General features: G+C 42.7%; 1 protein-coding gene across 25 annotated transcripts in view; it reads left to right on the forward strand.

The window, feature by feature from the left end:
• FNBP1 (formin binding protein 1) overlaps window positions 1–16,031 on the forward strand; it is a 385,839-nt gene that overhangs the window by 365,926 nt on the left and 3,882 nt on the right. For 8 of the 25 annotated variants that reach the window (XM_079323980.1, XM_079323984.1, XM_079323978.1 and 5 more), the window contains 5 exons: window positions 10,670–10,779; window positions 12,458–12,590; window positions 13,562–13,683; window positions 13,821–13,957; window positions 14,281–14,439. In XM_079323980.1, coding sequence (XP_079180106.1) covers window positions 10,670–10,779; window positions 12,458–12,590; window positions 13,562–13,683; window positions 13,821–13,957; window positions 14,281–14,439 — 661 coding nt within the window. Of the gene's footprint in view, window positions 1–3,589; window positions 3,677–6,759; window positions 6,775–10,669; window positions 10,780–12,457; window positions 12,591–13,561; window positions 13,684–13,817; window positions 13,958–14,280; window positions 15,033–16,031 lie in introns of those variants that run through there. The other 17 variants (XM_079323977.1, XM_079323990.1, XM_079323995.1 and 14 more) reach the window with 6 other exon arrangements.

The following is a 16,031-nucleotide window of genomic DNA, read 5'->3' on the forward strand; positions in this document are numbered from 1 at the left end:
GAAAATTCTTAGAATTATTTTCTCCTGTAAAAATTACAGGAAGGAGACAAAACTGTTCAGTATTTTAAAAGGTTTTTAATGCAAACAGTAACAGTGGGGAAATGACTACTTTAAAAAGCCCAGATTCTGCTCCAGGCACTCATTTAGGACAGAGGACTGGAGCTGTATAAAAGCAGAGATGTTTTCCATGGGGAACTTCAGTGGTTGGTTACAAAGAACTGAGAACTGAGCTGTAAACAATGCACTGTTTCGCCTGGATACAGACAGAACTGTTAAAAATAAAGATGTTTTAAACAGTTTCAGTTCTTTGCTAGGAAATTGCCATTTAATGGGAGACTCAGAACACAACAAATCCCATTTCTTCCATCCCTGTTTCACTGGGGAAGTGGGAAGTTTCTGAGCTGTCCAAAGGCAGGTTCTGTACATACCCCTCCTTTCCTCAGTTGCAATTTGGCTCAGAGCATCTTCTCTCAGTGGTTTTGCCAGGTGGAGACACTTTCAATTCTGCTTGTGCAGCAGCAGAGCTGAGGCTGTGCTGGGTGGTGGCAGCTGGAGCCCTCCTTGTCCTGGGCTGGGTCACTTTGGGGTGAAGGCCCTGCTGGAGGTCAGGGGTGTGCTGCAATCTAATGCACAGTGGCATTCAAAGAACAGAGTGTTGAAAATAGTGCTGAGTATTTCCTGAAAAATACTGGTTTGTAATTCCATGGGCACTTCACCAGTTTGTATTTCAAATGTACAGATCCCCATTGACTGATTGCTTGACCATATAAACAATTATAACTAATTGCTTTAAATAGTTCCTGAAGGAAGGCCATTATTTTATGTATTATCTAAGGAATCCAAGCACACCTTAAGAATTCTGCATGCCATATTATTTTAAGTGCTTTGTGTGAAAGGCAAAGTAATGAGAACAATGTCCTATGGTCTTCTCTGGAATCCCTCAAGTTTCTGCTGACACATTCATTGAGAATGTGCAAGGAAGGGCTATTGCTAAATCTTCATTTAAACCTTTCACTGTGTTCTTTTTGCTATTTCATTTCCTTCCCCTGTCAGCTACCAGGATGTTTGTATGTAAATACTTTTCCTGCCTGACTCATCCTGAGGATTTGGAGTCCAGTGTTCAGATCATCATCTCTTATCCCAGAGGGATGAATTCAGGCCCCTTGGATCACCCAGAGAGATGGAAGAGGAGGAGAGGCTGCAAACCTCTGGCAGCCTTTTCTGTCTCATTTGGAGACTTGTCAAATTCACAATTCATAAATCCTTGGTGATTTTTTACAAATGATCAGACTAAGGTATCATCAAAGTACCATACAACCTTCAAAGATAAAAGAAAATCAAGAGCCACCCACAAATCCTTTTAAATTTTCAGGTGAAAAATGAGTGTATAGCATTTCTTTCAGTTGATATGACCCCTGTTATATTAGGTACAGGTCGACAACACTGTTTATTCTGCTTTAATCTTATTAAGTTTAGTAAAATTTCTTTTATTCAATTATTTTCCATTCTCCTGTAAAATCCAAAAACATTTTAATTTTGCTCAGGACCATGAGCATGTCAGGAGCACTGGATTGTGATTTCCCAGAGGAATGAGGAGGATGTAGGGTGAAACTCTCCTCTGCACAGAAGGACATTTGATTTGTACATCAGGGACACTTTTGGGAAGGTCATGCAGGGACCAGCAGGGCAGCACAGTGTAACAGGAGTTTGGATCATTTCATTTGCTCTGAATTGTCTCTGCACTGCTGGGTTTGTTCCTTGGCAGAATTCCACTTCAGACACTTTCAGTGAAGGTGCTCACAAGGCTCTTCAAATCTTATTTTAGAGTATTCAGCCAAATTGCCAAGCAGGATTTCTTGATAACTTGAGTTTTCAAATCCTATAAAGCCAGGGAACAAAGTTTACTTCAGAAAAAATGGGGTCACACTCCATTTTTGCACTGTCTTAAGGATTAAGGAAAAGAAAAATAATTATTTGACACAAGCAAGTCCTGAGACCAGAGCAGGATAAATTCCAGCAGCAGGAATTGCAGGTTGTAATTGATCCTTGAAACATTGCACAGGAATGGATTCCCATACAGCTCCTCCATGAAATTTGTGAGACCAGAATGTGTCTGGAGAGGGAGTGTGTTTTAGCAATTTCCTTTGAAAATTTTGGTTTAGCATCTTAGGTTGCATTTGGCAAAATCACTGGTGACTGTTAAAACAAATTATATAATAAACTATGATATGTCCTGTGCCCAGTCTGGTTTTAATTTTGCTTCCAAACCAAAAATCTAATGAATCTTGTTTTTAATGGAAGGAAGCAGATGCCTGAATAATTCACAACAGATACAAGGCTAATGTGGAGGCACCAATACCAGTATCAGTGGTTACTGCCAATATGAAATCCTAGTCTGTTTAAAAAAAAAAAAAAAATATTTAGGTGCAGACTCTTGTCAGTGCCTATGGTTTTCTAATCACATTTTTTTTATTTTCCTCAAAGCTTTTTTTTCTTCTAACCCCAGCAGCAGAAATGTCCATTATAGAAATACCATAAAACTGTTAGAGCACTTATTATGGATCAGAACTAGGAGAAGGGGAAAAAACTGTCATACATTTTTTTGTGAGTGTTTTTTCTTATAGCTGCACCATAAAATTAGTGTAGCACTTCAAATCAGCTTCATCTCTGTAGGGAAGTTAAAGCCAGAAGAGCACAAACAATGAGGAACCAGTTACATAACTTATAATTTCATTTATGCTTGCTCTGCTTTTTCTAATTCCATTTTGAGGACAAAGGAAACTCGGTATTCTGCTGGTTGGTACTAATTTTGTGTTTTTTAGTTTTATTGCTGCAGTGACAGTAACATTAGCACATTTTTTTTTTTTTTTTAAGAGCAATCCTCCAAACTAACAACATCCAGGGGCAGAACTTACACCTTTGAATGACTCTGTGTGATCTGTGTGAACTTGGCTTTCCTCCCTCTCCCCAGAGCCTTGGGAAGTGACTGAGCAGGGAGGATGGTCTGGGAGCTGAGGCAGACATCACTGCCACTATCCAAGTTCCATAAAGCACACAGAGGAAATTTTGTGGTTTCCTTTCTAGTGGAAGTTGTTGACTTCATTACAGTGTGATTTTATTTCCACTGCACTGTTTGCTGTTGTCCCCTGCCCGTCTCCTCTGCCACTCTGTGCACTCCTGCCCCTGAGCTCTGAGCCTGCCCCACTGAGCAGCTCTTTGTTGTTGTGTGAGCATGCAGAGGCACCAAGCAAACCCCCCTCAGCCTGCTCTGCTCCCTGCCCTGGAACTCTTGCTGTTCCAACCCAGGTGTCTCCCTCTGTGCCAGGACATTTTGGTGGGTGGGTCATTAAATCCATGCTTTGTTCTAGCACTGAGAGAGATGTCTTCTGACCTTGCTATTCAAAAATGCCACATTTTCTGATCTCTCTGAGCATGCTGAACTTTTTAATATCCACCTGGTTCCCAGGAGGCTCCACTCTGCACTTTGAGGGGAGTTAAACCCCCACCTTTTGCTGTAGAAGCAGTGAACACGGATGCTGTGCTCATCCCCGGTGTAACCAATGTGTGTTTTCTCTTGCTGACTCACCAGCAGACACAGTCTTTGTATATTCACAAAGAACTCATGAAGAGGACTTTAGGGACACCCACGTGTGCCATTGAGGCTAGGGAATATGTTGTAAGTCTGAGTATGGTGTGATCAGCCCATACTGTTGCTACACAGTCGCTAACCCCACTTACAACCAGTGTGCTGTGGGAATGTGCTTTGTCAAAGAGCCAAGGGAAATTGGGTGGGAGGCAAGTGGCAGCTTATGGTGTGATGTGCAGGAAAGGTAATGTCTGCTAGTCTCCTGGAAATGCTGAAATTGGCACAATTGAAGTAGCTGGACCTGTGAAATTTTAAGTGTTGCAAACAGGTTCTGCACATTTATTTTAAATTATTTAATGAATGCAGTCTTGAGCATCACGAGCTCTGATGGACAGGAGTTCTGTGCCTTGGTTGTGGAGCATTTCCTTAGAGCCTTTGAAAACTTCTGTGAGCTATCTATAATGATGGTAGTTCATGGAATCCTGATATGTAACCTCTAAATCTGCTACTTGGACGAAGCAGAGTATGGGGAAATTGGTACAGGCCCACTAAAAAGAAAAAAAAAGAAAGAAAATTACCTCTTGATTGTATGGATGGAAGTCCAGTGGTTTATTTCAACCCTGTTTTCTGTAAGTGAGGTTAGTGGCCGTGACTGTCCAATAACACATGGACCTGCTGGCTTTCATGCTCCCTCATGTGTTATTGAAGCTTGTGGCTCTTAGAATCTTCATTTTTTCCCTGCAAAACTAAGCTAGGCTTGGTTTAAATTGACAGCTTGAAACACATTTGCTCATTTTAAGGAAATGTGAGTTATTTGATCATTGGGGGGAAAATGCCTTTGTTCTCCCAGGAGCTGTGAGCAAGTTTCTAGCTGTGAAAACCCAACAGAATGGGCAAAAGTAGTTATGTAGTGTTTAATGCAGATTTATTTTCAATCTGCTTATATTTGTTTCTAGAAACTGAATCACTGTCACATAAAATTACCAATAAATTTCAGAAATGGAAAACTGTGAACATGACTTATTTCAGCATTTCATTGTTTCCAGCCTATGAACTGCTTTATTTATACTGGTTATAACAATCCTTGATGTACTATTTGGAAATGCTATTAATAAGTTCTCTATTTTTGTCATACTTAACAGCAAAAGAATTGGGCATACAGTGTCTGTAATCCCTTTCAAATTTGCTGAATTTGCAGCAAAAGAATAGCCTTGATGCAGATGATTCTTGCAGTATTTAGTGCCTTTAGTGAGTAGTTTTTAGCCACTAGAGCATGTAGCATACATCTGTGCCTTTCTAGAGTGCTTCATAGGTAAATATTTATTCTGCACCATGAGTCTTGTCTGTATCTATGTACAAGAATCTCAATTTGTGCTGATCATGTCTATGCTAAAGTTCACAGGAGTGCTAAAGCAATGATGCAAACACAAGCTGCCTATGCTGAATTTCTTCAGACCATTCTTTCTCCTTCTATGATTACTCTCTCCAATGGATTGGTTTTGTTTGCTTTATTTTTTTAATGGCCTCTTTAGCTCAGAGGGTGAATTTCTTCATGACACTGTGATTATTATCATGTGTTTGTTCCCTAATGGACTGGACAGAGGGAAGTGTCACTGAATGATCAGTTCACATGCAGCATTTCACTATTATTTCAAGACCTTTTATTTTCCTTGAATGGCTGCCATGTGTTGCTTTACAAATCCTGGTAACTAATGTGAATTGGTTTTTTTTTTGGGAAAAAGTGTATTTCTTAAATCAGCTGCCCACAAGAGGTGTGGGCCCTTTATTTTAAATCCAAGCCTAATGAACTGTGTTTTTGCTAAAAATGGAGCCTCTGTTTGAGAACACCATTGCTGGGAGCTGTTGGTAGTGACAGAGAACTTGGAAGGGAAGAGGTTCCCAATTTTGGCAGCACAAATCCTTGCCTGGAGAGAGGCATTTTCCATCTTTTACCTTTCAGCAGTTGTCAACATGGAGCAGGTGCTTTTATGCACCTCAGGTTTGTTGGGGAGTTGGAGCATTTCACAACTGCTGTCCCTGAGAGCTGGCAGGGCAGCTCAGTGCCCTGGAGGAGGAGGAGGAGGCTGGGTGGAGTCTGAATTCTGCTTTTCTATCTGGCTTCAAATCTCCAGCAGCAGCAGCTCCCTTGTGCTTGGCACAGAACTGAGCCCTTTAGTTCCCCTATCTCTTGGAAACCCTTCTGAACTGCAGCTGTTTTCTCATTTTGCAGTGCTGGAAGAGGCTTTGGGAATTTGGGTGGTTGGGTGCCCAGGCACAGTTGCTCACCTGGGAGTTCTGGGGCACCTGCCCAGGGCTGTGTGTGCAGGTGAGGCAGGGCAGAGCTGCCCCATGGGCACACACTGCTTCCATTCTTGCTTTCCAAAGTAACTAAAGATAATGTTTGGGCTCTGTCCCAGGAAATGGGGTAATTTCTGAAGAATTAGATCATGTGTATCATTTAAGGAGGTTGAATAATGTCTTACCACACTGTCATAGAACCAATTTGGTGTCAAGGGAATAGATATTTGTTTCCTCCTCCTTGGGCCTGACCTTGTCTGACTATGGCCAAAGTACATTTGAGTCTGAGTATTTGTTTCTGAATTGTTCAAGAATGTGAAATTCCTTTCTGTGCCTGCCTGGGCAGCACTCTGCAGTCCACAGGGACAGTCCAGGGGTGTAGCCAGAGAACCAGCCATTCCCTGGAGGTCCCATGGGTGCTGCTGGAGCTGCTCCTCACCTCTCCACTGAGGTTTGGCTCAGTGTTATCCCCCAAAACCCTTCCATGGAGGGGCTGATGCATTCCAGCACATTTTTGATCTAAAGTGACACTCATACACTTGCAAGCTGTGAGATTTCCCCACCTCAGTGCTGTTGCTGTGATGAGAGCTCCAGTGCTGTTGTTGTGCTGCTGTCAGTCAGTGCAGGTCCAATTTCACCTGTGCCCAGGTCCAGCACTTCCCATTGCTGCTCCTGGCCAGGTCATGGCAGCTGCCCAAGCCCATCTTGTGAACTTTTGCACAGATCTGTTAGTGTGACCCATTTTGCCTTCCAACAGCAAGGGGGTTGTGTCATTTTATTGTAACATCAGCCTGAAAAAGTTCCTCTTCTACTGATGCACTGTTGTTTTTTCTCTCTCTCCCCCCAACCCTGTATCTCTCCAATTTTACATGAAGCTTTCTCTCAAGCTGGTAAGCACATTTACAGCATGCCTGTCCTGTGTTTTAATCACAATTTCCTGTGTGTGTTTTAATGTGCACTGTGCCACATGTGACATGACACTGAAATTAACTGTTAAATTTGTTTCTTCTTTGTGTTTGCTTTTTTTGACATTTATCAGATAAATCTGAATACACAGGTCTGGAGTCTAATAGAGGTGATCAGAATTCAGTCTTCTAATAAGCTGCTAAAAAAATTAACTCTACTATATAGTTTAGTTTTCACTTTTATAATCTAGGGCTATGAAAATGTAGAAAAACAATATTGAATAATGCTGCTACTGTGTAAGTATATATTAAAACATTAAAAGAAGGGAAAAAAATTAAAATAAAAGTCTCTGTGCTTGCTGGACTTTTTCCAGAGAGCCATGCATGTCTTTCTGTGTAAAGTAGCTGCAAAGTTTTCTTTCCATGTCCAGTATTTCTGGAAATCTGCATCATTACCACCTACATTTTACAGCCCTATGTAGTCCTTCAGAATAACCAATAATGACATTAATTAAAGTTCTGTAAACCTTAACCAACAAGGTTAACTCAATCTGATTTAAATTTGCAAATTGAGAGATATGCACCTGTGTGATTGCTAAATTCCACCTTGGATGCAGCTGGGAAGGTTGCTTGAACTATGGTAAGACAAAGATGTTACTGAGCTGGAAAGGGAAGGGGTGAAGAGACCTGGGAAAGCAAATTGCATTCTGAGCTCCATGCACAAGTAGTGTTTTGCTTGGGACACTCCACACCTTGCTGTGTCCCTGTCCACATTCCTTTGGCCCTGGAGAGCCCCTCAGCAGGAGCCTGTGCACTGTCTTTGGCTTCCAAATTCTCTTATTCCTCACCAGTTTGTGCCTTTGGGTGCTCTTTCCCTTCCCTGTGAGGGTGGGAGGCCCTGGCAGAGCTTTCCCAGAGAAGCTGTGGCTGCTCCTGGATCCCTGGCAGTGTCCAAGGCCAGGCTGGATGGGGCTTGGAGCAATCTGGGATGGTGGAAGGTGTCCCTGTCCATGGCAGGGAGTTGGAACAAGATGAGCTTCAAGATCCCCTCCAACACAACCTATTCTGTGATTCCACATAAATCTTGTGCTTGGGTACATCACTGTGGGTCTCTTCTGCTCATGGCAGCTCATCCAGAGAAATGAGTGGGTCACCAGAGGTGCCTGGAGCAGCTCTGGCAGTTTTGGGTCCTGCTGCTGCTCTGGCAGCACAGTGACTTCCCTGGGCTCCTTTAGCAAGGTTGGTTCTCTCTCAACACCTGTGGCAGGACTGAGGAATGGTGGGAGTGCCTGGAATATGTGCAAACCTTCCTTTGGCTGCTGCCAAGCCACTGTCCTGGGAGTCCAGTGCATTAATACCAGATTTCCACTCATTTTCTTGGTCACAGTGCTAGTGTGCTGTGGAGCTGAGTTAAACCTCTGTGTGTAGGAATAAATCTTCCAGAAATGGCTGATATGGCCTTTCCCTGGGAATTGCAGAAATTGCAAAAATATGCAGGGAGGGCTGAGACCCATTTCCACCTCAGATGGAGAAAAGCAGCTTTTTGTAATCTCATCTTGGATGCTCATTATGCAAAAGCCAAAACTGGGGCTGAAAAAGCTCATGCTCTCCTCACATGTACTTCCAGTCCAGAAACCAGTCCTAGCACAGCCTCTGCTTTCACAGCCCTTCATCTTTGGGACAATTTGAATCCTAAATCTCACTGTCTTTCTGCAAGGAGACCTTGTGAGCAGCACATCAGAAATTGCACAGCTTTCCTCTCTCCTCACTGCTGCAGCATTTCTAAAAACATAACCAATGTCCAGAACTTGAGAGATAGCCCAGGTGTGCTTGTGCTTGAGAGCATGAAGTGTGCCCAGCATGTGCAAAAACTGCTCCTTGACTCTCCTTTTGGAGCAGGGACTTCAGCTCCTGATAGGAAATTCCTGAGCCCAGACTAAAGTTGGGGTGAGGTCACCTGCCAGCCTTGGGTGTGCAGCTCCTGCTTTGGCCTGAAGCATTGTGAGCCAAACTCTGGATTTAGTCCAGCTTAGAGCTCTTGAATGAAACTGTAGAATCAAAAACAAGATTCCAAAAAGATGCTTTTCCAAATTTCACTATCTGTTGCATTCTATTTATGTGCAGCTGGGGATGTTTTCAAGCCTGTTTCTTCTGCTTAGAAGTGAGGAGGATTTGTCAGAATGTTATCTAGACTCTCCTGTAATTGCTTGTTTGTTTACAAAGCTGCCTCCAGATGCTTTGCCTTAAAAAGATGTGTGTGGTTTTAGTGTGGATAATCCATAAAATAGATGGAATCACTCTCATGTCTGTTGTGATGTGGGAGTTGCTGTCAAACAAAATCTAAACATTAAAGAATAAATTAAAATAGATCTCTCCTCTCCCAGGCACATCAAGGACTTAGTGTGGTAAAGTTTCAGAATCAGAATAAGTTTCTTAGTTATTTGCCTTAAATTTGCTTTCTCATTGTCTCACAAATGGAATTTTAAGTGTATCATTGCACAGATGATCAAGGCTTCACTAGGAGCACATGCCATCTTTGACTGACAATCAATACAGCTGCAGTTTCCTCAGCTCTGTGGCTTTGGAATGGCCAGTCCAGAGGAGAAGGTGACCTGTGTGTGCTTGTCCTCCAGCCCAGGCTGGTTCTGCACAGCTTGTTCTGCAGCTGCAGGAGAAAGTCACAGTGTCCCAGCACATTCAGTACAGAGCCACGGGTCTAATGAGCAGCTTTTGTGGCAGTGTCTCCTCTAAATCACTCTCCTCAGAGAGAAATTGGGTGTTTTAGCAGCACTGATGGCCCAGCCCTGCTCACAGGCTCTCAGTTAGCTGATGGAACACTGAGTTTGGTTACTCAGCTTTGTGCTTTTCCTCTTCTTTCTCCTGTGTTCCCCCTTAGAAAAGGGACAGGAAATGAGCAGAAGCCAAAACAAGCTAAACCTGCCCAAATTCAACTTATGCACAAGAATCTCACTCCCTTATGGTGCAACTAATCAGTATTGATATGTTCAGTATAGCACATGCAATCTGCCTCCATTGCCTTCTGGCAAGACAAAAATAGGTGTTACTGTGAAGAGAAGAGTGTGGATGTATTTTATGTGTCATCTATCTGCTATATCAAATTGAGGCAATCAAGAGGAGACATAGCAGAAGGCAGAAAAGGGGTTTTCAAGCAGAATCACACCAAGGTAACCACTGTGGTATTCACATTTTGTTTTTTCCTTTGGTTATCATTTCAAACTGACTGATTCCATGGCTTTGATATAACTTCTGGTTTTTATGTGAGTACAAGTGAGAGAGGAAAAACTGAGAGACTTTGGCATGGAATGTGCACCCTGGAAAGTAAGCAGCATGTTTTTTATAAATTGCAGAGTGCATTGGGGAATGCTTCTGTTAGCTTGGTGTATTTAGGAGAGCCCTGACATGAATTAACTGTGTTGGACCAGCAGTCAGTGCACAGGAGAAGTGCAACTGTGACATGGGAAAAGACAGAAACTGCTTTTGTGGGAATGCTGTTTGTAGCAGAGTGAAAAAGGCAGGAAGGATCAGCTCTCCATGAGAAGGGAGCTCTGTTAGGAAAAAAAAAGGTGATAAAACTATAGATAAAAATAATTTCTTATCTTTGCTGTTGGATTCTGGAATTCTTCAGCTGATCTTCCACTGTTAGGGAAGCAGGATGTGTTCTTGGGATCATTTTGAGGGCACCCAGATTCCTCACCATTTAGGGACATAACACTACAAATAATAACAGTGCTTCAGACCACTGTGATTTTGCACAGGTTTTTGTGAGCTGTTTTCAAAATACAATCCCAAAGCAATCTTTTGGACTCTGATTATTTATTTTTTTTCCTTATCCCCCCACCCTCCATTCCACTCTGTGCAGGGAGCAGGCCCAGAAGACTTCAGCAATCTCCCACCTGAGCAAAGAAGAAAGAAACTTCAGCAAAAGGTCGATGAACTGAACAGGGACATTCAGAAAGAGATGGATTCAAGGTGAGTCAAACCTCTCCAGTGAGAAGTGAAATTGCACTGGGCAGAGCCCCTGTGTGATGGACCTGGATAAACCCCAACAGGAGAGGCTTTTTGAGGTGATGCCATCATCCAAAGACTGATCTGTAGCTTAGATTTCCTGGAAGCAGGAAGATAATGACTCCTGTGCTTTTGTGGCTGCTTTTTCTACAAGGCTGCATTTATCATTCTGGTTGAGAATAAGGCTATTTTATCCACACACTTTTAATTGATTCTGGCAGCCTGTATTTGTGCTTTGTGTTTGTTCACATTCTGTAGTTGCATTAAAGATTCAGTGTGTTTTGTTTGTGAGACACAGAACTTTTCTACCCTGAAGGATTTCAAGACTGGTATCTCCCTAAAAATTGCTTTGCATTTGTACATGTGTGCCTACATTTTGTGTCAGCTTGCTTTCAAAATCCTGCTTCTTTTGCCTACTAACCCAGAATTTGTCCTTTATATTTTATACCATGGATAAGATAAGAAAATTGCATGTGGTTATATGACTTGTCATTGCTGTGTTTTATTCCTCTGTGGTAACTTAGGTTTGCCTCTATGCAGGTTTTTCTTTCTGTTCATATTGATTCTGAGGTAACCCAGCATTAAAATCAGATATGGAATTGCAGCAGAGAGAAGTTTAAATGAAGACAGTTTATGATGGGGAAAATATCACCAGCAGTTAAATAAGAGTTAAACAAACAGTAATAATTGTGACTCATATGTTTGCAACATTGTCCCTTAGGGTTTCAGGCACAGAGCAGTCCCACTTCCTTGCCACCCACACTTTTTCCCAGTTTCCATACACACAAGGCAAAGGCACAGGATTGCAATTGTCAAGAGTTTGGTGGGAAACTCTAAAGTATAAAGAGTGTTAACTAGAGTCGTGGGACTCTCATTAACCTCTCTCCCACCAGAGAAAATCTGAATAGTTGTGCCTAAAACCAGCCCATAATTCCATTTCCAGCTCTGCACTGTCCATCAGCAGCCCTGGGACTCAGCTGGACACAAGGTCACATTTTGTAACCTCAAGTCTGTCTGTCCCTGTGCTGTGACAAACACAAACCATCTGGAGCCTGCTTCCTTTTGAGCAGTGTGAAACAAATAAATATCTTTCAGATTATTTGTGTTGCTAAAGACAAGCTGCAACAGGCAGGGTGAGAATTTCTGGTTTGCCCTCCATTTCTGTTATTGATATATCTTTGTTCTTCTTTCTCAACTGGAGGTCAGCCCATGATGGATGAGGGTGATTCAATTGTTTGTCTATGCCCTGAAAACTGGAAAGATATTAGTCTAGAAAGTTGAGTTGTCATAGATTGCAATGGTTGTGAGATTTATTATTATTATTCTTTTCCCCAGGGCAGCAAGTAGGTACTATTGTACTACATAAAAAACCATGTCAGGCTGAAAATCAATACCAAGTATCTTCTCACGTTGTAGGTAACTCACTGTTTTTCATCTCTGACAGTGTAAATTCTCTTCTGGCAAATAATTTTACTGTTCTTTTTCAATGGCAGGTTCTATACAGGGCAAAAGCCCCATCTGGGTGTTCTCAGTTTCTTTTGTAACATCTTAGGTTGAACCTTAGAGTGAACAAGAAACAGTTTATTAAAGGCATTTACCCCCAGCTGCACTAAATGTGTTTTATTTTTGTTCTGCCCCTCAGAGATGCCTTAACAAAGATGAAAGATGTGTACATCAAGAACCCCCAGATGGGAGATGCAGCGAGTGTGGACCACAGACTGGCAGAGCTTGGGCAGAACATTGAAAAGCTGCGGTTAGAGGTTCAGAAATTCGAGGTAGGAGAAAAGACATTTCAGTAAAAAGCAGCTCAGCAAATGCTCAGCTCTGAGCAGGGCTTTTCTGACTTTTCCAGATGTATTGATGCACTTTGGGGGGGTGAGGGCAATGAGCACTTGCATTAATTGGGGTCTTTGAGCTGATTTGTGTAACATAAACATTTTCACCATCTCCTGTGGCTGTGAGCCCACTGCTAAATTTACCACAGAAAACAAATTGTGTTAAGTGGAGGTGAAAAGAAAATGTAGTTCTCTCTGGACTGCCCAGAGGGCTTCAGATGCTTATTTAATTAATTAAATAAATTGAAGCATCATGTTACAGACATCTGTGGAAAATCAGAGTGACATAAATGCAAAGCACCATTTAGAGACTAACAGCAAGACAGGAGCCATCAGATGAAATATGTTTTAAGGAATAGTCTGCCATGAACAGGAAGCTGCTTAGTGATATAAAATCTCCAGAACAGAAGGGGAGTGTTTGAAATATATGAAGCCCATTATAATTACATGAGAAGGATTAGACAGCTGAGAAAAGACTTCACTTTCTACATTATGCTTTGAACATAAACAGATACAGCCCATTAATTTCAGATGTGGTTTTGCTATCCATTGCTTTCCTACCCGTTTGAAATCAGTGGCTCTTTCATTCTCCCCAGCTTTTGTTCTTGTGCATTCAGCAGTTGCTGAGTTTCTGGTGTTACTCAGACCACTCTAAGCAGCCACACATCATTTTACTTGATTGTGACTAGAGCAGCATCATCTGCTGGCTGCTCACTGCTTCTCTGTCAGGGTGTTTTCAGTACCCAGCGCCAGAAAACGCTTGCATTTTCAATAAGTGCGCTTTTCAACCAGACAATGCAGAATCTGAACAACCGAAATGAAAACATGAGCACGTTTCCAAGCCAGCCTGCTCTGTGTGTGTCAGTGCAGAGGGTGAGCTGTGTCTGTCTGTCTGTCTGTGTGTGTGGCAGGGCTGGCTGGCAGAGGTGGAGGGGCGGCTGCCGGCGCGGACGGAGCAGCCGCGGCGCCAGAGCGGAGTGTACGAGGCACAGAACCCGTCAGGAGTCAACAGCTGTGCCCAGGACAGAGAGAGGTACAGTATCTGTGCAGCCTGCAGGCACACACCCTCACCTGCCGTGTCCTGAGCTGCTCCAGCTGCAGTGGCTCCCCTTGCCCCAGCCCTGCTGAGGTTGGTTGCTATAGTTGCTGTGTTTTTCCTCTCTTGAGCAGCCCCGATGGCAGTTACACAGAAGAGCAAAGCCAGGAGACTGAGATGAAAATACCTGCAACAGACTTTGATGATGAGTTTGATGATGAAGAACCACTACCCACCATAGGAACATGTAAAGCTCTCTATACATTTGAAGGTATCACTCAAACTTTACCCTCATTTCACTGACTGGGGTTTTTAAAAGTGTTTTAAGTGGGAAACATTCATTAAACCTTAAGTAGCCAAAGGGCAAGTGAGACTCTGGTATGATTCTGTAGAAAGGCATCAAGACAGGGATTTGCCAGGACCTCTACAAGAACCCAAACTCTGTCAGGGTCACATCTGTCTGGTTCTTTATGTCCACACTGCTGACTCCTGAATCACAAGCTCCTGTTCTTGCTTCCAGTGATGCACCAAAAGCTGTGTCCAGCCATGCTGTGAGTTACTGATTGCTGAAGTGCCTGTTGCTGTGTGTTTCAGGGCAGAATGAAGGAACAATCTCTGTAGCAGAGGGAGAGCTGCTGTATGTAATAGAAGAGGACAAGGGTGACGGGTGGACGCGAATCCGAAGGAACGAAGATGAGGAGGGCTATGTCCCCACCTCCTATGTTGAAGTCTATTTGGACAAAAATGCCAAAGGTGCTATGACCTATATTTAATGCTATTATTATTGTTTTATTTGCTTTCACAGAGATAATCCAACCTTGAAGCTGCTCTGTGCTGCAGATAGAGCCTTTTAAGAATCTGCACAATGCCACCAAGTGCATTATTCCCTACGTGGACTAATTATGGCTTGTTGTACTGCAAAATGTGCTTTTCTTGCTCAGAGAAGGGTAGTGTGGGAGACTGTGGAACCAGAGGGGAAATGCAGCCTTTCCTGGACAGTGTTTGCTCAACTGTCATTGCCATTGCACACCCAGCTTAGTGCAGGAAGCACAAAGCCCTTTGGGACCATTCAGGCTCTCCTCAGATACCCAGGTGGCATCTCAGACACACCCACAAGTCAACTCTTTGTCCCAGAGTCACTTGGTGGAACTTTAGAAGGAATATTTAGACTGCTGGGTTGTGTCTGTGTGGGAGCTTTTCAGAGCCTGTTGTGTTCTGGGGGCCTTTTGGATTGAAAACTGGTGGTAATTTACTTTAGTGTGTGTGGAAGGGGAAGGAGAGATCTTACCAAAACCCCTCCACACAGCACTCTGTGGTCCTTGATAAATGGGTAAAACATTAAGAAAGCTCCTCTGTTCTTTCCCACCTTGCTACATTTCAGATGTATTTGCTATTCCAGATGACCAGAACTAATGGTTTAATCTTTTGCTTACACGAGATCAATGGAGACATTCAGAGTTTGGGCTCCATAAGCTGCTGTTTGTTGCTTTTAATTCCTCCCAAATGTTTTGTATAAGGAAACAGTGCTGCAGGGCAGACCTGGCTGGAGTAATGCCAGTCTTAAACACCTGGTCATGGGATACACCAAGGAACCAAAAGATTTTAGCCCTGTTTCAAATCAGGACATACTAAAATTCCACTATTAAATAATATGTGTTTATTCAGTCACTTAATCCTTCAGATTATTGTGTTTCCTAGACTTGAGAGTTCTTGGTGTGAAACAAGCAGCCATATCCAAGTCAAAAGCAAACTGAACCATTTTCTTTGGGGTTTATAGGCAGCAGGAAGACAGGAGCAGGACTGTGCCCATAAACCAGCACTGAAACTTGAGCAGTTCAGTGCTAATCAGGGCAGTGCCTTGTCTGCTGCAGGTGAAAATCTGGGCCTTGTTTTATTTTGCTATAATACAGTAGTTGTATGTTCCTGTTGGCAAAGTTGAGATGCAAAAGAGTACAAAATATTTAGCCCCTTCTGTTGGTTTTTATTAACCTTTGAAAGAGGAACATGGATCATCCATTCCCCTTTATATCCAGAACAAGGCTGAAGGATTGCAAATCATGGAATCACAGACTGGTTTGGGTTGGAAGGGACCCTCTCATTCCAACCCTCTGCCAACCTTCCATCAGAGAAAAAATGCAAACTGTGCTAGGGGTGAAGGCTGCTACAGCTGCAGCCATTTCTGTAGCCACAATGGAGGTTTTTCAGATAATTTAAAGTCTTTCCATTAATTTTGTTGGATTTCAGGGGCAAAATCAAATGTATCTATGAATATCTTATGTACAGGAATGATAATGTTTACCTCTTTTATTTCTCAAGTCTCTGGTTTAAAAGAAAAGCTAAAAGAG

The sequence above is a fragment of the Erithacus rubecula genome (genome assembly GCF_903797595.1).
Source record: "Erithacus rubecula genome assembly, chromosome: 21".
Lineage (NCBI taxonomy): Eukaryota > Metazoa > Chordata > Aves > Passeriformes > Muscicapidae > Erithacus > Erithacus rubecula.